Genomic DNA, 27621 nt, shown 5'->3' on the forward strand with positions numbered 1-27621 from the left:
GCCCATTTATAATTTCCCCCCTATACTTTTCAGTGTGATTTTTGTTAATTCCTCGTTTCCAGAATAGCAAGCATTTAGGCTTGGCTTGGTTGTAATCTTCACCTAAGGGAAAAAGTTGAGGCCTTCTGAAAATCTCAGTATTCGCTAGAAGCTAATGAAGATGCACTGGAGTTAACACTAAAAAAGCAAAACACCTTAGCTCTGCTCCTTGGCCTTTAACAACAGCTCAAGCTTCACCTGCTAAATATTCTATATCAGGCTTTCTTAAGGAGGCCCCTATGTCAGCAGCAGAACACAGGTGTTGAATCTAGTTAACAATTTTGGCACCTTCATTTTGGTGGGGCAAACTGAGGCAGAAATTCCTTTATAAATAAACATAAACATATAGAAAACTATACAGTTCTAGGCTCCATCCCTGGTATATTCACCTGCCCGTAAAGATCCCAGGTGGCAAGGCTGAGGAAGACCCCAGCACCAGTCCCTGGAGAACCACTTGAGAGTCAAGAGTAGAGAACACATCAGTTGGATCAACAGTCCACTTCAGTATAAGAACTTTCCCTTCTCACCAGATGTGTTTTAGGCGACTAGATGCAAAGAAGAATTGTACAGAAGAGATCTTTGACAGATGCAGTTTCTCATGCATGGGTAAGAAAAGTTGCACCTGCTGAAATTCTCTTTTCTACACAACTATTACAAGCACAAGAGCCCCAGTGTTCCTTGCATCTTCTCACCCTAGGTCTGCAAGTCCCTGCACACTTACTTGAGAGTAAGACTGGGAATGCTGGGAATTGTTGGACATTTTCCTGTCAAAATATGCATAGGACTGCACCCTAAACCAATCCCTGCTGCAGCTGAACTTACCTGAGAGTAAACCCCATTAAACTCAATGAGATTCACTTCTGAATAGACATGTATAGGACAGCACTGGGGTTCTGTCAACTGCTTTTCAATAGTTTTTCAGACCCCTTTTTTTCTTCCTTGGGGTTGGAAGTGCCATTGTTTTTTTTACACATGATCTTTGCAAAGGTAAAAATTGTGATCTACTTCTGCCACATCTATTCCCCTATCCTCACCTCCCCTGCAAACAAGAAAAAAACAAAACAAAATCCCAACAACTTTTAAAATACAACTGTTAAATTCAGGCACGGCAGCCTGAAGTCGTTTAGGCTGCAATCTTATTCCCACTTACCTGGGAGAAAGCCTCATGGAACTCAACAGGGTCTTACTTCATGCACAGGATTGTACTGTTAGGCTATGACCCCCCAAAATACTTATTTTCTATTTACAAAACAGTTGTTAACCAAGCCCATGCGGTCCTCATCATGTTAACAAAGTGTTCATTCAGTGACATGGGCAGACTCGCTTGTGGCTTAAAATCAGAGAAGTAAATCTCCCTGTGCTAGATTCCAATTTGCGCCCTTGCGTTAAAACTGTTACCATTTCTCAGCTATTTTACAGTGCAAGGGAGAACGTAGCAGAGAAAGTAAACTCACTTAGCTCAGCTTACCTTACAGGAGGCAGCCATTCTAGAAGAGAGGAAAGAAAACCAAACTACAATTCCCATGAACCTCCTTGCCGACAGCTCCCATCATGCTTGCAAAAGCTCAAAAGAAAAAAGTTAACCCCTTGGTAGCATGCGGGCAGTGTCTCGCGTTATAGGATTTTTGAACGATTCTATTATTTCTCAAACTATGCTGTGTCTCTGCGGCGCAACGAATAACACTCATTTTCTTGCCTTCGTGCAAACTTGTAGTAATTACCCCTGATTTGATTTCCAGAGTACTGGGCGTAATGGGGGGGGGGGTGTATTCCCTTTCTTTTCTGTATTTCAGGGTTTTGTGAAAATATATGGCCTTTTCTTTTACATTCTACAGACTGAGGTAGCATTTCGGAGTTGCAGCCCGAGCCCATGAATATTTACTCCGAAATAAATCCCTCTGAAATCAGTGGGGCTTTCTCACAGGTAAATGCGCATGGAATTGCAGCCTAGAGAAGATGACGCTTTATAGTTCTTAAAATAAGCAAAACGCGAGCAGGGGTGGGCAAGTAATGAAATAAAACTAGAAATATTTCTTTTAAAAATTGCAGATTTATTTATTGTTATTCTTGTTAGGTGGGGCCAAAGGTAAAATGGGATGGGCCAAAAATACCAGCATATTTTAGTTTAGGGGTGCAATCCTATGCATGTTCAGGCAGAAAAAAAAAAGGCCTACGACTCCCAGCATGCCCCAGCCCATGCTGTCTGGGGCATGCTGGAAGTTGTAGGCCTTTTTTCTGTCTAAACATGCATAGCATTGTGCACTAAAGCTCATATTGCTAGTAACTAAGCTTCAGGAGAGGCGTTTCACCCTTTTAGAATGGGGGAAAAAACTACACAAAAGATGGGAAACCACCAAACGATCAATGGTTGGGAAAAGGGAGTAGGACCAAGGGAAGGGAGCATGGCCTTCTGGGGAATGGGGGCAGGATTAAGAGCCCCAGAGGGCCATATCTGGCCCCCGGACCTGAGGTTAATTAAATTAAGACACTACTACTTCATACTACTTGATCCTACTCTTGAATCTAACTTCGCAATTGCTATCGGCATCCGACAAAGTGAACCACTTTTTTTAATGCAATTCTATGTTTGCATTTGAAAGTGCAAGCAGACTGCTGACAGGGCCTGGTTACAGGGATCCTCACAGAATTTTATGCGGTGGGAGGGTGTGCGTCCAGACAATGATGTTTGCCATTTGTAATCCTCTTATGTTTTCCCGCTGGTTCCTCTGTCTTTTTTCTTACCACAGGAAATCCGTTAAAGGTGCAATCCTATGCATGTTTAGCATGGCTGGCTAGGGCATGCTGGGAGTTGTACGCCTTTTTTTCTGTCTAAACATGCAAGGAATTATGCCCTAAGGTGGGAAAGACAGAAGAGCTGCACAATGACTTTTGATTTCTAGCCGTAGGAGCCCTCTGTCTGGAAGTACTGTAGGAAACAGGTTGGGGAAGCTTTTTTCTGTCAAGGGTCGCATTCCCATGGGGGTATTCTGTCAGGTGATGATAGGTGGAAGTGAATCCAGCTGTGGGTGGGCCACTTCCTTTCCCTCTGTTTCTTTCTGCTACCCCCTTCTCTCCTCTCTCTCTTCTTCCCTTCCCTGTCAAGCAGGCTTCTGGGAGTGGGACAGATCGCTCTTGCCAAGGGTCTGAAATGATCGTCTGCAGAGGGCTTTTGAAGGCTGAGGAATGCATGAAATTAGGCAAAGGGCCAAATGTGGCTGTAGGGCTGCAGGTTGCCCACCCCTGGTCTAGGAAATAACTCCCTAGAACTGTGGACAGAAGCTAGATTTACAGGACAGCTACTTTGAGAAAGAAACAGAATGAGACTAGTCAGCAATGCCCCAATAAAATGCCAGCAAATCCTTTTCCAGTAGCTCTGCCCCCTCCACACACTCCTCTTGCTTCTGGGTTGACAAATTAAGGGGAGTAGTGTAGTGATTTTTTATTTGAGGTGACTTGGATGAGAAACTAACTGGTTATTAATCCTAGGAATTATTTCTAAATTTGCATATATAGCTATTCATTAGCATATGCAAACATTATGCAGATTTCTGTGAATGGGCTTGGGCCCTGCATCTTTTAAGTGCCTAGCAATGCCTCAGCTCCTAGTGCTGCAATCACAAGGCCTTGTGCAGCTATTCTTTCTTTCCTTTCTTAACAGGGTTGGGAGTTTTTTTGCTGGTAAGAAAAATATGGAAGAAGCAGTGGAAAAACACAGAAGGGTTAGAAATGGAAGTGGACTATATCTGGACTCTGTAAAATTCTGTGATTAAGGCAGGATGAGTGCATAATAAAAGCCTTGTCTGGAAGCACCTCTACCTGCCTGAAATTGCTGCCTCTTGAAGCTACTTTTCCTAATAGAAGCAGCCCTTGGGGTTGCGCTACACATCCTGGCATACAATTACCTGGTTCACTGAATCACCACAGCCCACCATGGCTTTTTAAAGCCACGGTGGCCTGCGCTACAGTTTCTGGATATTCAAGCTACAGCGTGTCATGTTGGCCAAGCCCAGGCTTTGGGGGTTGTGCAAGAGTTAAACAACCTTCAAATAACCCTAGAACAGGCCATTGGTTATGCAAGGGTTGTTTAACCTTTGCACAACCCTGGCATCTGGGTTCGGACAATATGACAAGCCGCAGCTTGAATATTTATAATGACTGCTCACACATGCCAGCATGTGCTGCAGCCCACTGTGGCTTAAAGAAGCCACGGTGGGCTGTGGTGATCATGTGAACTGGGTAAATACGTAGCTTTTCCCATATGCTCAAGGAAGTGTGAAATCCTATGCATATTTAGATAGAAAAAAGTCCTACACCTCCCAGCATTCCCCAGCCCACATTTTTTCTGTCTAAACATACATAAACATACATTTGGGGGAGCTGGGGGTGGCGACGGCCGACAGGAAGCTCTGGCGTGGGCTGGTCCATGAAGTCACGAAGAGTCGGAAGCGACTGACCAAATAAACAACAAAACATACATAGGACTGTGCCCTAATTGTGTATAGGACTGCAGCATTAATGGCACCCCAAATGTGCCTGAGATCCCTGCCTTATCTTGTCTTGTGCAAACTTTTGCATAGTAAACAAATGATCCACTAGCAAATACTTTGGAATTATCAGCAAGATTCTAGCCCAAATTAAGCATTTTTGAAACCTATTTTTATTCAAATGGGAACATTCTGCATGTGCTTACCTGAGCTCTGCCTGGCATTATGCCTCACTGAAATTGGTGGAACTTAGACATGCTTACCTCCGGCTGGATTACACCCTATGGATGTAAATGATGGGACAGGAGCAGAACGTTTCATGGGGACATTTAAGTGCACTGCAGGAAAGCAGGCCTGACAAATATGCATTGACCTAAATTTAAATTAGGTTTCGGCTTCCAGGCAGGGAATACCAACTCTCTATAGTAAAACTCCAGAGCCAGGAGCTCTTCCTCTTTAGGAAGACACTCAGAAGCCTTGCACTGCATGTCAAGTTGATTCTGTGTCTCTGCTGTTCACAATTAGATTTTCATGTTGTGAGTGGTTCTTTTATTAAAAAGCATTATCTGTTGATGGGGGTGGGAGAAGATTTTCTGTACAGAAATATCCAAGATATTTGCAACCAGAAAAACCAATAATGATTTTAAAAAAATGGCAATTAGGCATTACCTTTACCTTGTCTTAGGCTGCAATCCTACCCAGATGTCCATCAGCCTCCAAACCTGGAAGCTGACAGGCATCCTATGCAGAGTGGGAGGAGTGCAGAGGCAATCACTGTCTCTGTGCTTCTCCCACTCTATATTTTTGCCAGGCGGGTGTTCTTGCCTGTATCCCGGTCCCCCCAGCCCCCTTTCCTCCCCACTCACAAAAATGCTCCCTTTCCTTTCCTTTCCTTTCCTTTCCTTTCCTTTCAAGGTCACCCGCGCTGTTCTCTCTGCACTGGCTGGGAGGGGGGAGGGGGCAGGCAGCTCAGACTCCTGGGTCCAAAGTCAGAGCACTGCCTCCAACTTTGGTTCCAGGAATCCGAACTATCCTATGGCCCCCCAGATGCCCTCCAAGGAACATAGGATTGCTCTCTTCATAACTAATTTTCAACATAGGATTTCCCCAGTAACAATATATTCTTGTGAGCTATCCCTGATGCAATGCAAAGTATAGCTTGGTCCTGAATGGGCAATTAAGACCCATTAACTTTACAAAACATCTGCTTCTGATGGAGATGAAAACTGCTAGAACTAGCTTGTTGAATTTGAGATAAAGGCCAAGTTCGCAGGAAAGTCGCCACTATGGGTGAATTTCCGGGGGGGGGGGTGCGATGGCCACCATTTTGAATATTTGGGGCATAGTGCGGGCACATTGTAGTTTCTTGTTATGTGTGAACCCAGCGAGGCTGGGTTTTGGGGGTAGTTGACAAGCCACCCACAACCCTAAAACAGCCCATGGGTTCTGGGTGGTTTGTCAACCACCCCACCCACCCACCCTTACTGGGTTCGCACATAACAAGAAGATACAACATTCCCTCCCCCCATGCCCAAATGTTCAAAATGGCCACTGGCACCATAATAGGAAGACCTGCAGGGAAATTCACCTGCAGTGGCTTCTTGTTACGTGCAAACCAGGTCAAAGTGTTTTCTCCCTGGTGCTGGAAAAAGAAACTCCTGGAAAAACTTGAGCTGGTGGTCTTAGGCTGTTTGGGGACATGTTGTATCCCTCTCCCTTTCTTGTGCAATCTCGGTTCTCTCCAGCCAAAGTGCAACATTCTAACCGCTACCCTTTGGCAGTTCACTGTTCTGTGACTGTCATCTCATCCTAATAAATTTGGTCTTATGCTATGTACTACTACTCTCTGGTGTATTGGGTGTGTGTATGTGTGTGTGTGTGTATTACATTCAGGAACCTGCGTTGATCCATATCTATGTGTGCATGTGTATATTCACACACAGGTATGAATCAACACAGTTGCCTGCATTTTTGGACTCTCCTTGGGGGCGTGGCTATGGAGGCTATCAGGATGGGTGCCTGCACTTCAAAATTTACACCGCTGGCATGCAGCCCCCAACAGATTGTTCCCATCCTTGAGGAAATGTGGCTTTTGACAGAAAAAAGGTTCCTGTCCTTGCCTTATGGATTAGTAACTGGTCGAAAATTCAGAAGCAGGTAGTAGGAATAAACAGAAGGGTATTCAAATATGCCAGAGGGGTAGCCATGCTAGCCTAGTCCTAGGGTATTGTCTGAAGGCACATGACACAGCAACCTTGCTGAAGACAAGTCTGGGTCTGGTCCATGTCTGTATGGGATGGGGAGATTACCCAGAAAGTCAATATACTCTACTTGAGTTCCATTGAAGAAAGGTGGGAATATACATGAAATAAACAGTTGTTTGTAACAGCATGGAGTCTGGTGGCACATTGCAATGCAATCCTATACATGTCTACTCAGAAATAAGTCCCACGGAGGTCAGCAGAGCTTATTTCCTAGGTAGGTGGGTATAGGATTGCACTCTTAAAGAATGACAGATGCATTATGGCATGAATGTTTGTGGGCCAAAGGCCATTTTGTGTACTTCAGGGAGTGGTATCCCCAGCTGCAGATACACAGATGCACACATGTACAGACATAAAAAGACAAGTGTGTGTGGAGACTGATGGAAAATGATATTAGAAGTGAGGCCAGAAGCAATGCAAGATAGTTGTGCGACACATTATTATGCAGAGCACCAATGAGATTAAATCTAGGAAGGAGCGTAAACAATTCAGAGGGGGGTGACCCATTTCCACTGCAAGACTGATAGTATCAAATCTGCACATGAGCTCCAACCCAGCAGTTTCACGCTGGAGTCTCCTTTCAAAGGGGAGACTCCATCATGACCTTACTAAGGTGGAATTCATTTGTAGGGCTGACACTATCAGACTTGGGTCCAAGAGAGAGATGGGGCATGTCTAGCTCACTACATAAAGTAATTATCCCTCTTTGGGTTTCTGTGCACATTGTTCATCACTATTCATCGTGCTTTGCCAATTTACTGCCAGTTTGAGAGTGGGGGTCACACCCACTCTGACTGGATCTTTTACTCTTTTGGCTGGATTTGATTTCCATTTATGTTCTGCAGATTAGAAATGCAGCACACCTGTACTGTGCACTGCATAAATCTATGCACCGTAGATTTGTATTTTAAATATTGGAACAATGCTGTATTTTAAACTCTGCTGTTTTTGCTCTGCTGTTTTAATGAATATTTAATGGTGTTATTTATTCACTGATTTCAACTGAGCAATTGTATATTGTATTGTTCTGGTTTTTGTTAACCACATTGTAAACCGCTGTGGGATAGATATCATAAAGGGTGTTATATAAACGCATTAAATTAAATAAAAAGTACTGTAGGAGACAGTGTTAGACTAGATGGACTTTTAATCTGATCTGGCAAGGCAGTTCTTGTGGTGTTATGCTCCCAAATTCTGGTGTGCCTATGGTGAAGGGGTTGAATAACTGAATATCACAGGAACACACCAAAATCTACTGAATCGTAGCTCAACCCAGTTTGGCGTGGTATGGTGAACTGCTGGTTGCACCGAAAACAGAGCCTGTAGCATGACTTTGCTGTATAGTCATGATTAAATGGAAGTTAATGAAATTAGCCAAAGGCATGTATGCCACATGGAACAGGCATATTCTTTGAATTCCTTGAACAGGTTCTTATTTCCTGAATTCAATATTCCTCTTCAGCCTTGATAAGCTTTTTCTTTAGGCAGAATCAATACATATACAGCCCAATCCTATGCATGTTTACTTTGAAGTAAACGTATATGGTTGTATTCAACAGGCATCTTTTGCCAAGAGAACAGAATCCATCAGTGTGACAGATGGATCTGCAAGGCCTGAGTGCCCCCCGCAAATCTGCTCTGAAGGGCTGGGGGACCCTCTGAAGCAGATTTGAGGGAGTGTGGATGGATGCAGGTGGGGGGAGAGGAAGGGAAATTTCTGTTAATGCAAGTGGAAGTTTGCTTGGGCAACACTGAATTGAATCCATGCTATATGCGTCACAACTTCTTTTAAAAACTGTAAATTTAAACCGTCTCTGCCACATCAACATCTCCAGGTGACTACTACAGTTACTACTACTACTACTACTACTACTTCTTCTTCTTCTTCTTCTTCTTCTTCTTCCCTTTTTAATGAATCTTTTATTTGCAAATACAACAGAAGCAGTAACGATAACAAAAAAGCAACATTCAGTTCACTGACTGATAGGTGGCGGGTGTTTATCCTTCCCAGCGTGAAGTATAAATCTCTTTGCAACTGTAAGGGCTCTCTTTTCTTCAAAGAGAACGATTTTACAGGTTATATTTTTTTAAAAGCTTGTTTCAGGTACTACAAGCACCTCTGCTTTCACTCTTAAGATCTGTTCTGCAGTAGATGATGCTCATATTTCACAGAATCTTTCCGGTGCAAGCTCATATCACAGTATTCTCTCCTGCCCCTTAGTCAAATCCCTGCAGTAACCTGGCAAAACCCATTTCTGTCACTTTCTGCCAAAGTATTAGAATTTGGTGGGTACATGGAAAGCTATGCAACTTTTGTTGGTGATTCTCACTCTAGCTAAGCCGGAGAAGCAGTATTTTTACAATTTATATTTCTTCAGGGTACAATTCCATCCACTGCCCAGGTGGCTATGAATTGAGGAAGACTGCAGAGAAGCCCCCTTGAGCTAGCAGAGTGGGTTTCAAATGGTGTGCTGAGGAACTCTAGGGTTTCCCAGAAGCTTACAGGAGGTTCTTCAGATAGTAAGTAACAGCAGGCAAGCTTTGCTGAAAGACAGGTTTTCAGCCACTACTGCTCTCCCTCTGCAATGTGCAGCCACAGGAAACGGTTGGGTGTATTCGTGTGGGCGCATTTCTCAGTTCACTGTGAAGTGACAATGAGGCCCAACAGGCTGGCCCAATGGTCTGTATGAACCAACTGTGAACCATACAATATGCCCCCCTGGACTCTTCTGAAATGCAGCGGGGATTCATGACATGCATACAGGAGTTCCATGGCAGAAAATCTGATGTACAAAGGATCCCGTGAAGGTAGAACATTTGAAAACCACTCTGCTAACACAATCCCCTTAGGACTTAGGTTGTGGGAGCTTCCAAATAGAGGTCTCCTAGTGCTACCAATCAAAAGACACTGCGCAGCTGTTCCACCTTTTCTTTCTTAACAGTTTTCCACACTAAGAAAAAAAGGTGGTGGGAAAACACAGGAGGCTTATGAGTGGAAGACAACATTTTCTAGACCTCTGGATTTCTGTGAATGACCAAAGCCTTGTCTAGAAGCACCCTTTGAGGCTGAATTAATACCCTTGTGTTGCTACACCAACATGAGACATTAATGCTGTGCTACAGACAGACTACCTGTATGTTCAATTGAGAGCTGGTCCTCCACATGAAACTAGTCTTTAAACTACTTTTCCCCCACCTGGTGCTCTTCAGATTTGCCGGACTGCAACTCCCAATGGCCAACGCTGGCTGGGAATGATGGGTGTTGCAGCAATGATGGTTCCAAGACCCCCTCAATGGGCCCCCAACCTCAGTGAGTCCACCTTCTCACCATCATTGTCACCAGCTGCTATTGGTCCTCATCCTCTTTGTCATCGTTGCTACCACTGGCTTGCTTGACAGGCAGAGAGTCAGTAAGCAAGCAGGCAGTGGTATTTATTGTTCCTCCTTCTCACTATCTCCATTGTCTGAGCCAGCATATGAGGCAGGTGAACAAGGGGGTTAAAATTGTGGAGGAGCAACTCCAGGGGGTTCTTCTCGGTGGCCCCTTCCTGGGCTGTAGGCCCTTGGCAGGTGCCCAACCATACCTACCCCTGACACCAGCTCTGAATTCCAGTCCAACACATCTGGAAGGCACCAGATTGGGGAAGGCTGCTTTAGACCATAAATGAGACGTAGTCCCTTTCCCAGAGGGAATTTACAGTGTACATTAGCTAGATCCATGAGGTTAAGTAATGGCAATGGGTACTGAGTAACGGGAAACAAGATGGCAACAGAAGCACAGATAAGGTGTTAGAATTGTTGAGGAAAGGCCTTGGCAGGCCACAATCTGTGATTGGTGGGCTCTCTGTTCAGTCGGTGGGTCACAAGTTCTGCAGGCCAGCTGGACTGTGGGGAAATGGCTTCCTAGCCCCAAATATGGGAATCCCTAAGATCTTCACTGTGAAGCAAAACCCACCTGGAGAACTTCCTTCAGAGAAAAGGAAGTAGCCAAATGGCAACTGTCAAATAGCTGCGTGGAAACAGAAGATCATAGAATAGTAGGGTTGGAAGGGGCCTACAAGGCCATCGAGTCCAACCCCCTGCTCAATGCAGGAATCTAAGTCAGAGCATTCCTGACAGGTGGCTGTCCAGCCTTGTCTGAAATGCCTCCAGCATGGGAGAGCCCACTACCTCCCTAGGTAAGATTCAAAAGGCTTGGAACTAGTGCTGCAATGTTTGTTAGTACCATCACCCCACTGAGCTTCCCATTCACTGAGACAGTGAGAGCCAGCAATTCTACTGAGGTGACCATAGAAAGCACCAACAAGACACCTGGAGTGTCAGTAGTCATGGGCTCTTGAATGGAAGCTGGTGTGAGCAGCAGTTCACTGCTGAAGGGGTGATGACAAAGGAAGTTGTCCCTTTGGGGGCATCACTTTGGAGGGAAGGAGCATGGGACAAGGGCCAAGTCTTTGAGAAGAAGGACATCTGATGAGACAGGGGATGAAAATTGAAGATTAGAGTTGTATTGTGTTAAGGCTGCAACTGTGTTAATTGTGCAACCAGGAACAGAGTTAACTGTAGTGGGTATTTAAAGCTCCCTGCTGGGATGAAAAAGAGTGGGTTAATTGTACTCGGTGTGATTTCAATTATTGTAAAAGCACCAAAGCCTTTTCAGATTCAGAGCAACATTGTATCTGACCTGGCCAAGCTCAGAAAGGCCATTATGTGTGAGGCTGGAGACTTCTGTTCCACCCCACGGCCTTTGATTTACGGATTCCATCTTGTCCCCCATGCTCTTTAACATCTCCATGAGGCCACTGGGTAGTTATCCAAAGGTCTGGGCTGGGATGTCACCAGTATGTAGAAAATATGCATCTCTACCTCTTTTTTCACCCTACAAATCCCAGAAAGCTTGTGGAACACTTGCACTAGTGGTGATTTTTGGATGGATGAGGGTGAACAAGATGAAACTTAATCCAGGCAAGATGAAGTGCAGTGGATTGGGAAGCTGGCTGATCTGAGTGGAGGTGTGAAATCAGTCTTGGACTGCATTTCCCCAAAGGACCACACTCGCAGCTTAGGCGTATGCCTCGATACGTCGCTTTCTTTGGAAGTGCAGGTAGCATTAATGGCCAGGAACACATTTTACCAGTTTGGTACACCAGCTGCAACCCTATCTAATGCAGTCAGCCCTAAATTTGGTTGCTCATGTACTAGTTGCATTCAAACTTGACTACTGCAATATGTTTTTACATGGGCTGCCTCTGAAGACAATTCAGAAACTTCAACTGCTGCAAAATGTGGCCACCTAGATGTTGTGTAGGGGTGTGGCAGGAAGCCTAAACATGTAGCACCAATTTTATACCAGTTACATTGACTACCAGCACATTTCCAGGCCCAATTCACAGTGCTGGTATTAAACTTCAATGCCCTAAATCAGGGTTAGGCAATCTGGTGCTCTCCAGATGTTTTGAACAGCTTCCATAAGCCCCAGCTAGCATGGCCAATGGTCAGGGATTATAGGAGCTGTAGTCCAAAACATCTGGAGGGCATAAGGTTGCCCACCCCTGTCCTAAACATTTTGAGACCAGGTTATCTAAAGGACTGCCATCACCCAGAGGATCCAGCCCATATGTTAAGATCACCTTCAGAGACCCTGCTACTCATATGCATCCCAGTAAGATCAATTAGGTTGGTGTCAGGAGCGCCCTAGTGGCCTCTTTCAGTAGACTCCAATAGCCAACTCAAGACACAGACGAAAGGATTCTTTTCAAGGCTTTAATCCTTTTACAACTTAATGACTCTTTCAGGTGCTAATCACCAGCGACTAAGCAAGGAACAGCAGAGTAGAGTATGCTCCGAGTAGGCAGTTGATCCCCGTTTGAAGGAGAGTCACTTGAAGACCCTGAACTTATGGGCTAGGGAGAGATCCTCCCTCTTTCCCTCAGGTCCATGGGAGGCGGCCATTGCTTGCGTGCCAAATGGGCGCTACGCCTCCTTTCCGCGCCCTCCATTGCTCGTCGCTCCCTCCGTCTGCATCGAGCGTCTAGCAAGCCCCGTTCCTGCACTTTCTCACTGCTAGGATCACTATCTATCTCTGGAATGCTGGCAGGAGGAATCTCTGCCAGCTGCTGTGCCTGTGAGGGATGAGCTGGCTCCTCTCCCACAGCTGGCTGATCCTCCTCAGAATCAGAACTGCTCTGGGGTTCTATAGGCTCAGTTTCCACCCTGACAGTTGGTGGGCATGAGAGACAGATTTCTCTCTGTCACTTTCACGTATGACCTCTTACAAATCAGGCCTTCAAACAGTCCTTTAAAATATATCTATTCCAGGCTGCCTTTCTATAAGCCCTGGGGTTTTTTGCTACTGGTTTTTGAATGTCTGAACTGTATTATGATTGATGTTTCCAGTGTGGCTTGTTGCGTATGCCGCCTTGTGAGGGCAGTGTTCTAAAGGGCAGCCTATAAACATTTCACATAAATACATAATTCACCATAATTTGTGAACATAATTCACCAAGTTGATTACTTGGTCCAATGGACCAGTCAAAAACCTTTCAATTCACTAAAAGGTGCCCCCGATTAATGTACAAGCACCTTTCCAAAGATTCACCCGGAATACCTCCTCTAAGACAATGCCTGCTGTGACAGGTGTCTGTCATCTACAAAAACCTGAAGTATGTTTGTTACTTTAGAACTATTGTTTAACTCATAAGCAAATTTCTGCGGATTTAACTGATTTCATTCATTAATGGGGGAAGCAATCCTATGGCCACTAGTCAGTGGCTGGACGGCCATAGGATATGTGGTTTTCCAGGAACCGACCTTCCTTCACTTCCGCGCTGCCTTGAAGGCAGGGTGGAACAGCCCTGTGCTCCGCATTCAGAAGAGGAGTACAGAGCGGCCAAAACAGGGCGTTCCAGGGGGGTGTTCCAGGGTGGGGAAGGCGGAAATGCCGGTACAATGCCGGTTGTCCGGCAGCCTCCTCCCCCGCTCCGCCTTCCCACAGCTAGACAGCCGAAATTGGCTGTCTAGCCACAAATGCAGGGCAGGAGAAGTGCGAAGGGAACAATCCCCTCTGTGCTTCTCCTGCCCTGCATTGGATAGATGGTCACCTCCGAGTTTGGAGGCGGCCGCCTATCCCCATAGGATTGCGCCCTAATTGACTAAAACTGATGTGATGAATTGGGTGCAAGCTTGAGGGTGGGCTTGCATAATATTTCATTTTCAATACTGGATTGCAAGCCTTCCTCTTGTCCTTTGGCAAGAGCATGTGTGATTCTTGTTAAAACGCTGTAATTTGCTGAACATGCTGAAATCCTAATCGATGCTCGTGTCTATGGCATTGCTCCCATTGATTGAAACAGGGTCAGGGTTACATCTTCTGGCTTCAGTACAGGGAAGCATTTAAGGCCTTACTTATAAGTTTAAGTACATGACTAATCCCTTGTTACCCATTCCTCTAGGGACATAGACTAGTTGCCTAATCCTTGAAACGGCTTTGTTGGCATAAGCCTGCCAAAGATGGCTAGGGTTTATACTGCTGGGTCTCTTAGAGCAGGGACGGGCAGAAGGGAGATCTGGATCTACTGGTAGATGTCTGGGTGATGTGCAATAGATCTGCAAGAATTTCCGACTCCCAATTGTTTAACAATAGCAGTAACAAAATGACTCCCCCAACCCCCAACTAAATATATATATATTCAAGGGGTGAATTTTTATGTGGAAGGACTGTGAGCTCCGTTCAGTTCTAGTACTCAAAACAAATTAGTTCTTTAATTCTGGTTCTCAGAATAAATTCCTGGGCTCAGTATTCTTTAATTATAAGTGTTGGTCTTTTGCACCATGCTCCCATTTGTGGATCTCTAGTAAATTCTAGAAAAAAAGTGTGGGGGACAAAGTAGATCCTGCAAGCCTGAAGTCTGTCAACCTCTGTTTTAGAGAACTGGAGGGATTCCCAGTTAAACATTGAAGAAGAAGAAGAAGAAGAAGAAGAAGAAGAAGAAGAAGAAGAAGAAGAAGGAGGAGGAGGAGGAGGAGGAGGAGGAGGAGAAGGAGAGCAGCAGCAGCAGCAGCAGCAGGCCTTGTTGATTCAGAGGACAAGTGCTAGCAGTGGGCTTCCCAGATAAAATGAAGGGCAAAGCCAATCCCTACATTGGGCCAAGGGAACTGGTACCAGGCCTTGCAGGGGCTGGTGAGCTGCTGCTCTATCCCAAATTCATTGAGGCCAAGTCTATCAGTGGGTATTAGCTGTGATAGATAAATGGAACCTGTATGTTCACAGACACAAGAAGCTGCCTTCTATCTAGTTGGACTATTATTCCATCCAGCTGTTCATACCCTACAGCAGGAATGGGCAGAAGGTAAATTTCCAGATGCTTTAGACTTCAACTTGCATAAGCCCCTGCCAGCGTGGCCAACAGTCAAGAAGGCTGGGAGTTGAAGTCCAAAATGTCTGGCGATCTACCTTCTGCCCACCCCTGGTCTCCTACAGTATTCAGTCACTGACTAGCAGCGGCACTCCAGGGTTTCAGGCAGGAATGTTTCCAGCCCTACTTGGAGATGCCGGGAATTGAACCTGGGACCTTCTGCATGCAAAGCAGGGACTCTGCCACTGAGTGACACCCCTCCGGTCAGTATTCCTAATGCTGCAGGCAGATAACAGAGGGGCTATTGCCTTCATGTTGTGCTTGTAAGCTTCCCTGAGCCATCTAGACTAGCAATGCTAGACTAGAATGGCTGCCATCCAATAAGCCCTATTATTATTATTATTATTATTATTATTAACATTTCTATACCGCCCAATAGCCGGAGCTCTGTGGGTGGTTTACAAAGATTAAAAACATTAAAAATACAATATACAGAGATTAAAACCTATTTACATAAAAATACATTAACAGCCAATATGCACAAAAGAAACCTATATCTAAAACAACTTCAAACAAACAAACTCGAAAGCAAACAACCATAACCATAAGACAATTAAAACTTATCATATGCTGCGGAATGCCTGGGAGAAGAGAAAGGTCTTAACCTGGGGCCGAAAAGATAACAGTGTTAAACACACTAGGGACTTATTTCTGAGGAAACATGCACAGGATCACACAACAGGTGTCCTGTTTGGCTGATCCAGCTGAGCTGCGAAGTTCTTATCCCATCACAGCTGGACTACGTGGGAAATACGTGGTCATCAAACCAGGAGACTCTTGCTAATGCTTCATTCATGGTAAACACCACTAGAGCTGGTGAACACCAGTGTTTTGCTTTCTTCCTTTCCACAGTAAGCAGTGCAATGTCACAATAAATGGTTGAAAACACACTGTAGGGGTTAAGCACATCTGTTCTGTGTCGGAAGTTCACAGTTCATAAACTCAGTAAGCAAGGCATTATCTCTGAGCCTCAGCACACACACCCATCTGTAATACTGGGACAATGATCCAGTTAGGAAATGTTAGACTCTGGACTTAATGGTCTTACGGGGATGGCCTTCTTTAGATGGTAATATTTATTACTTCACATGCTTAAAAATGTGCTAAGTTAACCCTGCTGCGTTAGGAGGCCCTCCTGTTCATATTGAAGAGTGGGGTCCTAGACTTCTGCCCCAAAGTCCTGCCTAACGGCACCACTATATTGGGATAACAATATTAGCTCACCTTTACAGCAGTGTTGGAAGGATTGCCAAGATAATGCATATGAAGCTGTTTAACTACCTAAGAAAATGCTACATAAACACTAGGGCCACTATCCTAAAGCTGCAATTCTGTGTCCACTTACTTAGGAGTAAGCCCTACTTAATTCAATAAGACTTACTTTTGAGTAGACATTCATAAGATTTGTGATGTGCAAATCACCAGAAAGTAAATCCCACTGAAATCAATGGGACTTTTCTACCAAGTAAAGGGTTCATCTGCAGTGTCATCATTACTATTATTTTGTTTAGTTAGTGGTGACTGGTAAGGGGAAAGCGCTCTGCACATGCTTGAAAGAATGGCTTCTACATTTCCAGAGGTGAGAGTCTGCCAGGGCCAACCCAAGACATTTTTATGACAGAGGTGAAGGATGAGACCACATACACACTCCATGTACTGAAACTGAATCTTATTTCAACACTGGCCATAGGACAACATCCTCCACAGCACCTGTGTAACAGGGCAGCCTGTGGGACACAAAGGGCAGTATCCAATGTTAGTCTTACATAGAGGAGACCCACTTAGTTGAATGGGGATTAAGTTAGTCATAACAAGCCCCATTAATTTCAATGGGTCTACTCTAAGTAGGACTGACAATGGATATTACCCAAAGAGCTCTGTCCTCCCACATCTCGCCACCACCACCACCCTCCTCTGTCTGAGGGAGCCACTTCAGTCTGCCTCAGGGTAGGACTGGGTCCGGACAAAGATTTTGAGGCTTATGCCCTGGCCATCCCCTTGGCTCAAATGAGGCCTTGGTGTTGGGACAATCCGAAGGCTGGTTGAAGAGCAATACTGAGCGATGATTTGCATGTGTGAATGGGCCAGATACAATGGGAGCAGATATAATGCACTGAAGGAAGAACTTAAAATACCTCTTCAGGTAACCTCCTCAAGCGCAAAGGCTTTTCAGTAGGATTAGATCTCACCTTCAGCTGCTGATCATCAAGGCTTAGGCCTCCCAGAGGAGGTTAAAAAAAACAAAAACCTATGTGTGGACTGAACCACTTTAGACTACTGGGGGTGGGGGTTACACATGAAGCACCTCCCTACCAGGCACACCTGGACAAAAATTCCCTGCATATAGATCACCAGCCTGTCAAGGAAAATGCTAGGCTAGAACCCTGATGAGCTAGTTTTCCATGAGGCAGGGAATTCTTTTATATGGGGAGGAGGGGCCCATCCGCACACGGGCCGACCACCCCAGTGAGAACTAGCCCGACGCGTACACCAATCAATGGCAGAGGAATCAAGCCAGTCGGAAGTGTGAACCAGGCCCGGCCCCCATGGCAGGCCTGATCACCCTTAAGCTACAGGCATCGCCTAGTCCTTCCCCGCGCCGCTCTCGCCTCGCAGTTCTCAGTCCTCGCCAGCAGGGGGCAAAACGAGCGCAACGTCCCGAGTCTCCATTCGGACTCGCTGAAGCTGCGCCTCACCTTCCCGGGCGCAGCGGCTCCTCTTGCGCGCGCCTTACTAGCGCGGCCGCGTCCTTCTCCTTGGAGCCCTCCCGCGACCCACATTCCAGCAGCAGCCACGGGGGTCTGGCTGCTGCTGCTCCTTGCTGCGGCCGCTGCTCGAGAACAGCAGGCTTGGCGTGCTGCTTGAGCCTCTGCGGTGCAATGGGACTGTGATAGCCAAGAGCGGGGTGAGTAAGCCGGGGGAGGGGCGGCTTATTTTTTGCTTTAACCCCCCTCCTTACTGCAACTAGCGGGAGTAAGTCCTGCAAAATCACCCCCCCCCCGTCGCCCACCGTAACCCTTGCATTTTAATTTTTTGTATTTATTTGGCATTGCACCCCAGCGCTGCGCAGAAATGGTGCCTGAATTTCCAGCCCCAGCTGCGTTCAGAGAGGGTCTCTCGTCCCCTCCTTTTATTATTTGCAATGGGCGAGGTGGCGGCGGCGGCGGCGGCGGCTGCTGCTGTTCTTGTCAAAGCAGCGAGAGCCCGGCGCGGGTCGCCTAGCGACTGGCAATCAATTAATCATGGCGAGCACGCAGCGCGAGAGCGCTCCCGGGGCGCAGCGGGCGCCCTGCACCGGGGGCCTCCATCTGCACCACGAAGCAAGCAGATGGGCGGGTGGAGACATGGCAGGGGGAGAGCGCGGGGGATGGGGAAAGTGGCGGGGGCGGGGGTGGGGAATTTGCGGTTATTGATTGTGGCTTGTGGCATCCGCCGCCCCCTAGTCCGCGGGGGTCTGTTTTTCATTGATGATTCCTGCTTCATTTGCTGACTACGTCTGTTGTAGTTGGAGGGGTTACTTTTTTGCTAGCCTCTCTGGGAAAATCTGCCTGGCTTTTAACCTTAGGCGGGAAAGAGAGGAACCTAGGTGGGTAAGTATGACTAGAAAACAGGTTATGCTTCGTTTATCCTTCTCTCCCCGCCCCCCTTGTTTTAGGGTCCCTCGTTGACGTTCCTGTGGCACCTTGAAGTATGAACCACTTCAGCCTGCCGACCTAGCCACGCTTACCTGGGAGTAAGGCCTGTGGCATTCTGTGGGCTTACTTCTGAGTAGACAGTGTATAGGATTGCGCCCTTGTGGCATCAACCCAGGCCAGCCTCGTGAAAGCCGATGCTATAATAAAAGCCTTCCTCTTTTGTTAGATGTTGCTGCTTTATTTTAATGGGTCCTCAAGGTGGCTATATGAAACCGATAACAGTACAATTTAAGATCAACGTAAGGACAAAATATCAATCAAATGTACCTTAAAATCCCAGCCTAATAAAAACGATGGGACGCCACAGAGCAGTACAGAAGCAATAGTAATAAAGCAGGCCAGTTTTAAGGTGTCACAGGAAGCTTGGTTGCATTGGTTTCATCTGATTAACAGGGGAACACCCAGGAATTCGTTGCTGAGGGGAAGATTTCTTCCAGTCTGCCCCCCTCCCCAGTGTGATAGAACCAGTGGTGTAGTGGAGCCAGGATTAGCAGGGTGCCTGATGTCCCCCCCCCCTTCCCTGCTCCCTCTGAGCTAAGCTGCAATCCGCACAATAGCGGGGCAGGGGATGAACTTTCCCATCAGATACACACACACACACACACACACACACATGTTCCTTGTAATGTAAATATTTGGAGGTTGCTTGTTCTGGAATGGACAATTAAGACCATTCACTTTACGGAAGACATGGTCCTAGCAGTTGAAAACCCCTAGAACCGGTTTGTTCATATGGATCAATACAGCTGGCAGCACTTTTGGACTCTCCTTGGTTGAGTGCCTGCACTTCAAAATTTACTACTGGATAGTACAGGATGAGCCCCTAATGATGAGTCCTTTGTGTATAATGGACAAAGGAGAATGCCCTTTTCCTAGGCACAGAGACCTAATCTCAGTTTAGCCCAAAAGCTAACTTGAGAAGGGTTAGCTCAGACACACAGATGTTTGCTCATCCAATGGACCTGAAGAGCTCTTCATTGTTATTGTTTTTATGAGTGACCAAGATGGTTCACACATTTACATCCAATCCCCCGTGGTTAGATTGGAATACTTGGAAGTAGGTAGCTGTGCAGCCTAATCCTACGCCTGTTTACTTGGAAGTAAATGCCTCAGTGTCCAATGCAGTCTCCTTCCAAGTAAGTTTCCATAGAATTGCAGCCATGCAGCCCAATCTTATGCATGTTTTGTTAGAAGTCCCACTGTACCCCAACCTGGTGTCTTCCAGATGTGTTGGACTGCAACTCCCAACACATGCTGGCTGGGAGTTGTAGTCCAACACATCTGGAAGGCACCTGGTTAGGGAAGACTGCATTATACTGCAGCGCAGTCCTGTGCATCAGAAGTAAGTGCCATGGTATTCAGCGTAAAGGTAAATGTGTATAGGATTGCAGGCTTAATGTGAGATTTCCAAGTAAGTGTATATAGGATTGGAGCCTTAATCCCACTGAGCAGTTAATGTGACTTAACAGTGCAGTCTATACATGTCTGCTCAGAAGTAATCTGCATTAACTTCAGTCAGGTTACTTACAGGTAACTGGATATAGAGTTGCAGCTTTACATTGATATCAAACCTACAGCTTAACATGGTTTGTAGATCACTCAGTGATACTTGGGGGATACTTAGGTGAGTGATTGTCTTCGACTTATGATTAATGGTGGTGGGAAAAAGTTGCTCCCAACACACTGACTGAATAATATTCTATAATAACAAAGGAGGATGTCTGTCTGTCTGTCAGCAGCATAGCTCCAAGACCATCAAACCTAGACATCTGAAACTTGGCATACATACTAAAGGAGCACTAATGGTGTACAGCTCACAGTGATTTGATTTTTAAAATGCATTTGTTAATTTTAATTAATTTAAATGTGTCTGTGTGGTTAAAGCCTGCATTACCATCTTTGGCCAGTAGATGACAAGAGTTCTCTAAGGCATAGCGTTGCAGTCAATAAGGTTTGAATCCAGGGAGGAGGAGTCGTCTAAGGAAGAGAATTATATGACTACCCTCTCTCCCCTGCGGGAAATGGAGAGGCCAGGCGGAGGCATAACTTTCCTTGAAGGCTTCTCTGTATCACACTAAGGGCTATTCCAACCCGAGCAGATTTGGGTACACTCACTAGTAATATAAAGAAATCCCAAGAATGCTTAAGGGAGGCTTTGTTAGCAGGTTCTGGGCTGGTATCCAGGTGCTTTGCTCTGCATCTCTGCAGTGTGCGTCTGTCATGGTGATGGCTTGACAGCTCTAAGCTCAAGTGGAGCAGTCAATATGGTAGAGAGCAGGTAATGAAAGCTGCTGTCAGACAGAACAGTCCCTGGTGTTTTAATCTGGGTCACAGCAATGTAAGATTTGAGACCATTTTTTGGATAGCTTTCAGAGGCTGAACAGGGACCTGTATGAGTACGATACAGAAATGGTTTCACAGACACATCTCCAACCTGTTAGGAATTGTTTTTCGGTCGTTAATCCATTTGCATCCCTTGATGATATAGTGTTATGAGCCTGTAGTGTTCCCTTTAAAACAGTTTGCAGGAGGTCAGGGAGCCAATAATGACTAATGCCATAATAAACTGTTATATCATTGTAGGTTGCACATCTCCAATTCTTACAACAAAAAGAGACTTAAAGAAAAAGCCTGACAGCATTTCCTTGCACCCTTAAATATAACGCAGTTTGCTACTTGCTTTTTTACCAAATCAATATTTAGAACAACAAAAAAATGAAATAAGACTCGTAGTGCCTCAAGGATGTGCTGTTGTGTTACTGTTGTCTCCTTCCTCTTCTCCCAAATATTTGCATGCAGGGGAGGCATTGTTCTTGTCTTTTGTTAGCCTGTGACACAGCTCAATGGAAAATGTTCAGGGTGGCTGGTGTATCACTTAACTATGGCCTAATTCCATCAAAGCAAAAACCTGCTACTTGTAATAAATATGTGAGCAGCTTCTACTGAATGCTGCTCATTCTACTACGCAGTGATAAATAACCCATGTCTTGCAAGCAACAGTACATCTTCTAGCTTGATAACCTTTTTACATTTTGAGGGTAATTTTGGAAGGTTCCATCCCCCAATAAAACAATTTTCTAATTTTAGCTTTTAATAGTTATTATAATCTTTAAAATACAACTTTTCTGCGTGTTTTAAGTCAGAATCCTTTTATGAATTCTTTGAGCTGTGGTTTCCTATTTTATTTCATTTCTATAAAACTAGAAGTCTCGAATCTTTACCCTATGGGTTTATAGTTTTATTTACATCAGTAAATTCACATTTTTCTTGTTGTTAGGCTGATGTTAATAACTGCAATCATACCCACTGGAGAAACATATTCTGAAAGCATATTGGGAGTAAATAGGGGCTAGATTGCTACCCACACACTCATTTGAAATTACCAATTTCTTCATTGAAATTGCATGTTCAATTTTAGATAGACCAAAAGCCACTGGGTTCCACAGGATAAAGACTGCATGAAATGATGGTACACACAACTAAAGTATCTTTCTCTGAAATGTAAAGTCTGTTGAATGACAATATACTTTTCTCTGTTGCCTTTGTCTGGGGTTCCTCACCTATTGGGGCTGACAGATCTCACAGAACTAGACAGCCAAGCTGCATTTCAGCTACAAATGCAAAGATGGTGCTACATTGGCTGGTTGTTTTCCCTTTTCCACTCTTTTCTTTTTAACCTTCATGTTGGTGATAGGAGCAACAGTGGGGGTGTTGATATATGCATAGCTCCAGCAGTGGGGGTGTTGATATATGCATAGCTCCAGATGGCATCTTTAGCAGGTCATCTAAAATCTCCTTCTTGGCATAATTCCTGCTTTTTGCAGAACCATGAATCCTTCGTGGCTGTTGCAAACAGCTTTGCTTGCTGGGTATAGATAGACCCTGCAGCAGGTTTAGCTTGCCAAGTGTTGGTGTAAGATTTGAGGCTGGAACCACACGTTTGCCTGCAGAATCTGGGGCTCTGACAAACTAGCAAGGAGCTGGAATGGGCAAGGGGTGATTTTCAAGGGGAAGCAGTGGGAAGAAAGGAGGTACTTACCCTTTCTCAGCAGGTTTCGCCCCAACTGGTGTTCTAGAAACATGTTTGCCAGACAGAGTCAATGTCCCTCAGATAATCACTGAGAATGTAAGGAGTGATTTGAGAGTTGGTGAAATATAAGGTGTTGAATTAGGACCAGGTAGAGACAGGTTCAAATCCCCACTCAGCTATGAGGCTCGCTGGATAATCTTGGTTTAGTCTCTGTCCTATCTCACAGAGTTGTTGTGACGATAAAATGTGCCTGTGTGTGGGAAGAACCATATATGTCTGCCTTGAGTTCCTTGCAGAAAAGGTAGGGTATAAAATAAATAGATACAAAGGAATTGTTTCTCTTCAATACAGGGCTCCGCAAATGTGCTCGCCAGCGGTGACTGTTTCTTTCAACCTGCTGAGCATGTGGCTGAGTACAGAGACAGGTAGGCACTGGGTTTTGGAAGGCACTCATGAGCACTGAACAGACTGGATGATTCTGAGGGCCCCCAAAGTTCTGCATGACAAGGGAAGGCCCCACCCACTCCCCTGAGGCAGGATTGGTAGCAACTGCAGATCTTGGCCAACTACTGAGGCCAGCCAGAATTTGGATACCTCTTACGATCCCGAAAAAGCAATGATCCTTGTGTCTTTATGCTATCTGTTCCATGTCCCAGCATTAGCTCTTTGGGCTGCATACTGGGCTACACCCACTTGCAGTAGCTCAGCAGCCCTGCTGACTTCATCGGCCTGCTGTTTGGGAGTTGGTTTCCTGACAGTCCACCTTATTTCTAAAAATCTACCTGTCGTGTCAGATAAAGCTGCACAAGTTGTTCACTACCTGCCTTTTGGAGACATCCAGCAATCTACAGAGAAACAGACTGTGCTAAATAATTACTGCTTTCTGCTGGAGGGCCTGAGTAATTGACAAACTACGTAACCATTTTCTACAGTCCTGTGAGATACCAGCCTTGTGGCTCACTTTAGTTGCTTGTCATAGCCTGAGCTTTGCTGTCCTGTACAGCAGTGAGCTTTACAAACATCAGAACGAGGAGTGAGTGTTGCTTCTGCTTCTATATATCCTTCTCTCCCTCCCTCATGTCTTTTCTTTAATGCAGAGTGGGCAACTTGTGGCCCTCCTTGGTTTTGGCCTACAACTCCCAACATCGCTCACCATTGGCTATGCGGGCTAAAGCTGATAGGAGTTGCGGTTGGGAAAGGCTGGTGCAGAGCCTATGGTGGTGTGTGTGCAGGATCATGCTTTAATGCAGGGGTGGGCAACTTGTGACTGTCTAGATGTTTTGGCCTACAACTCTCCCTAAGCCTAGCCAGCATAGCCAGTGGTGAGGGCTGATGGGAGTTGTAGGCCAAAATAGGTTGCCCACCTCCATAGGTTCTACATCAGCCCTTTCTGAACCCGGTGCACTCCAGATGTGTTGGAGTGCAACTCCTATCATTCCCAGCCAGAATGCTGGAGGGTACCAAGCTGGGGAAGGATTCTGTACGCAGTTGGAGCCTTGTGTGATCTGCTTCCCCCCTTCTGTTTTCTTGGTGTGAGCCTGTTGGTGCTTAAGCCATTTCACAGTTGTAGAAAGTGATCTGTGAGCCGAGATCCTCAAATCTTGGTTAGCCACAGTAACAAGCCATTACTTGTGGTCACCACTAACTTTGCCCTTCCCCTTGCTTCCTCTGGCATGCACAGAGGACATGGGACAGGGTGTCATAACTGACATTGCACTGTGTTTTGGTGACACTCTGAATGCTCTGATGTTCACCATGAAGTCTGGTGATCCCCACCTCTCTCCTAAGCCAACTAGTTTAGGAGTGTCAAACGATCTGGAAGGCAAAATTTCCCACCCAGCAATTGTCCAGAGGCTACTTCCATCATTTTTTTAAAACAAGAAGTGTAAGTTAATTTTACCTAACTTCACCTCTGTCGCTGGGCTGATGCATTGCACCGCACCCCATTTGACCATTCATGCCTTCTAATCTATGAAGAGATTGGGAAGAGGCTGACACTAACTAAGGCTTAAAACCAACATCGGGCAAGTGGATGTTATCTGAAGCAGATTTGGGGAGGCGGGAGGGGAAAACCTCCCAGGTGGTCAGGGTTGGATACAACCTGAGGCTAAAGCAATTGTCAGCTATGGAAGGGGAGTGTGGACTGCATTGGGGTCTCCCAAATGCCTTGATATGGCCCTTGTGCCTTATCTGTAACCCCATGAACTAGATAATACAGCCAACAATCACTTTTAGGATTATCATCATTCTGTCAAATGCGCGGAAGCTCACTGGGTGACTTTGGGCCAGTCATAAACTCTCAGCCCAACCTGCCTCACAGGGTTGTTGTTGTGAGGATAAAATGGAGGAGGAGGAGGATAATGTAAGCTGCCTTGGGTTCCTTAAGGAGGGAAAAAGGTGGGATATAAATGAAATAAATAAATAACCCAGAAGCTTAATGCTTTGAGGTATTTGTGTACATGGGGTTTTTTTTGTAGTCAAATAGATTTTCTGAGAAGGAAGTGAAGCAACTTTTTCAAAGGTTTGTGTTTCAGTGTAGAATTATATCATGCATTGGGGGGATTTGAACAGAAGTAAGAGAGGAAGAGAGAGAAACTGCGTGTGAATTTTATTTAAATTTCTGCGTTTCTTTAAATAGGTAAAGGCACAACCCTATGCATGTTGAGAGCCAGTGTAGTGTAGTGGCGAGAGTGACGGACTGGGAGCCGGGAGATCCGGGTTCTAGTCCCCACTCGGCCATGGAAGCTCACTGGGTGACTTTGGGCCAGTCACAGACTCTCAGCCCAACCTGCCTCACAGGGCTGTTGTTGTGAGGATACAACGGTGAGGAGGAGGATAATGTAAGCCGCCTTGAGTTCCTTGCGAGAGGGAGAAAGGCGGGGTATAAATGCAATAAATAAATAAATAAATAGACAGAAAAAAGTCCTGCAACTCCCAGCCAGCTGGGAATTGTAGGACTCTTTTTGTTTGAACTTGCATAGAATTACACTTTAGGAGACTACATTATTTTGGAGGACTTTTATTTTCTTCTGCACTTGGATGCTACTGTGAGTAGAGCAATATTGGTAGGCAGTTTGTTTTTATTTATTTAAACTACTTATATACTGCTTGATATCATAAGATCTCTGAGCGGTTTACATAAGAAATACATAACGTACAAGATAAAAGCCAGTATAAAAACAATATAAAACAATAAGTATCTTTAAAACATTACAGAAACAGTAGAACAAAGCAGTGCAGTTGCACATTAGGGAAAGCCTGAGTAAACAGGTGTGTTGCCTAGAGGTGTCTAAAGTTTGCCACAGCTTCTGCTTCTCGGACCACATGTGGGAAGGTATTCCAGAGGGTGGGTGCCATTACCAAGAAAGCCCACTTACGTATGGGTTGTTAAATGATGACACACTGTTGGTTGTGGGACAACCAACAAGACCACCTTGGAAGATCTCAGGCTACATTTGAGTGTATATAGGGGAAAACAGTTTGGTAGGTATCCTGCTCCCGAGTTGGTTAGGGCTTTGAATGTCAACCTTGAACATGGCTCAGTAGCTAATAGGCAGCCAGTGCAGTTCTTTTAATACCTGTGTAATGTGTGTGTATCGCTAGGTACTCTACTGATTATCCTAGCTGCTGCATTTTGCACTAGCTGTAGCTTCCAAACTAGGCACATGTAAAATGGCTTCAGTCAATGACAATTAGTTGAAAACACCATGAGTAAAAACAAAAACAAAGCACAGATCTGTGAACACCAGTTCCAGGACAAGAGCTATGCTCTTGAGAGGGAGAGTTGTGCTTCTGGGAAGGGCTGTAGCTCAGTGGTCGAGCATGTGCTTTGCAGGCAGAAGGTCCCAGGTTCAATCCCTGGCATCTTCAGATATGAGGCAGTATGTAGCGGGGTGCTGCACCCACACTGATTCTGTTGTGCCCCCGCCAGTTCTGTTCCACAAGCAAGACGAACCACTTGCACAACAGAGATTTTAACACTTCCAGCAGCAACCAGAAACGAGCGGAAATGCTCATTTTTAGAACAGGGCATGTCAGCAGAGCTCACATGAGGAAGCTCTACCGACCTGTTCCGATCCAGAAACAAGCGTGTCTGTTTGTTTCAGGGCTTCCTATAGGAAGCGATAAATCTCCATTGCGCAAGTGGTGGGTCCCGTTTGCACAGCAGAATTGGGGAGGGAGGGCGCTTGTGCGGTGGCCCTGTTGGATATTGCCCATGGCTGGGAAAACACCTGTCTGAAAGCGTGGGGAGCAGCTGACAGTCCATGCAGACAATATTGGGCTTGGATTTCTCTTGCGATGTGCATTGCAGGTGTAGGGTGTCCAATCTTGTGCATGCCGTTGATTGGTGCCAGTGAGCACAAGAACTTCCTCTGTGGCAGTCCGTTGTATGAGGAACTCCCTGTGTTTGTGTTCACCAGCATTTAAAGAATTTTCTTTTAAACAAGCCTTTGATTCTGTTGGTACTTAATGTTATTGGTAGCTCTGGCTTGCTGGGCCCCATTTTTAATGCTTCTTTTAATCTTGGATTGTGCCACATTTCTCTGGTTGTTTTAATGATGGGATTGTTTAATTGTTGTGGCTGTTTTTATACATTAGCCACTTTGAACACCACCTTTTTGGAGGCGAAAAGTGAGATAAAGATGTCTGTATAAATAAATCGATAATCCCCCTGTAAAGCCGTTTGTAAAGCCTGTA

General features: G+C 45.5%; 2 protein-coding genes across 9 annotated transcripts in view; one reads left to right on the forward strand and one right to left on the reverse strand.

Annotated features, from left to right (window-relative positions):
* Positions 1-1562, reverse strand: part of ALKBH8 (alkB homolog 8, tRNA methyltransferase) — a 69497-nt gene extending 67935 nt beyond the window's left edge. Inside the window, exons 1-2 of one of the 5 annotated variants that reach the window (XM_084842711.1) lie at positions 1508-1528; positions 429-584 (exon numbers count right to left, since the gene is read on the reverse strand). In XM_084842711.1, coding sequence (XP_084698837.1) covers positions 429-519 — 91 coding nt within the window. In that variant the 5' untranslated portion in view covers positions 520-584; positions 1508-1528. Of the gene's footprint in view, positions 1-428; positions 730-1189 lie in introns of those variants that run through there. The other 4 variants (XM_084842713.1, XM_084842715.1, XM_084842714.1 and 1 more) reach the window with 4 other exon arrangements.
* Positions 1563-17744: 16182 nt separating this feature from the next.
* Positions 17745-27621, forward strand: part of ELMOD1 (ELMO domain containing 1) — a 67667-nt gene continuing 57790 nt past the window's right edge. Inside the window, exons 1-2 of one of the 4 annotated variants that reach the window (XM_084841634.1) lie at positions 17845-18103; positions 23275-23348. The gene's annotated coding sequence lies outside the window, so the exon portion shown is untranslated. Of the gene's footprint in view, positions 18104-23274; positions 23349-27621 lie in introns of all 4 variants that reach the window. The other 3 variants (XM_084841635.1, XM_084841633.1, XM_084841636.1) reach the window with 3 other exon arrangements.

This window comes from Heloderma suspectum, chromosome 3 (genome assembly GCF_057233095.1).
Source record: "Heloderma suspectum isolate Gila_16-S chromosome 3, 16-S_ref, whole genome shotgun sequence".
Taxonomy (NCBI): Eukaryota; Metazoa; Chordata; class Lepidosauria; order Squamata; family Helodermatidae; genus Heloderma; species Heloderma suspectum.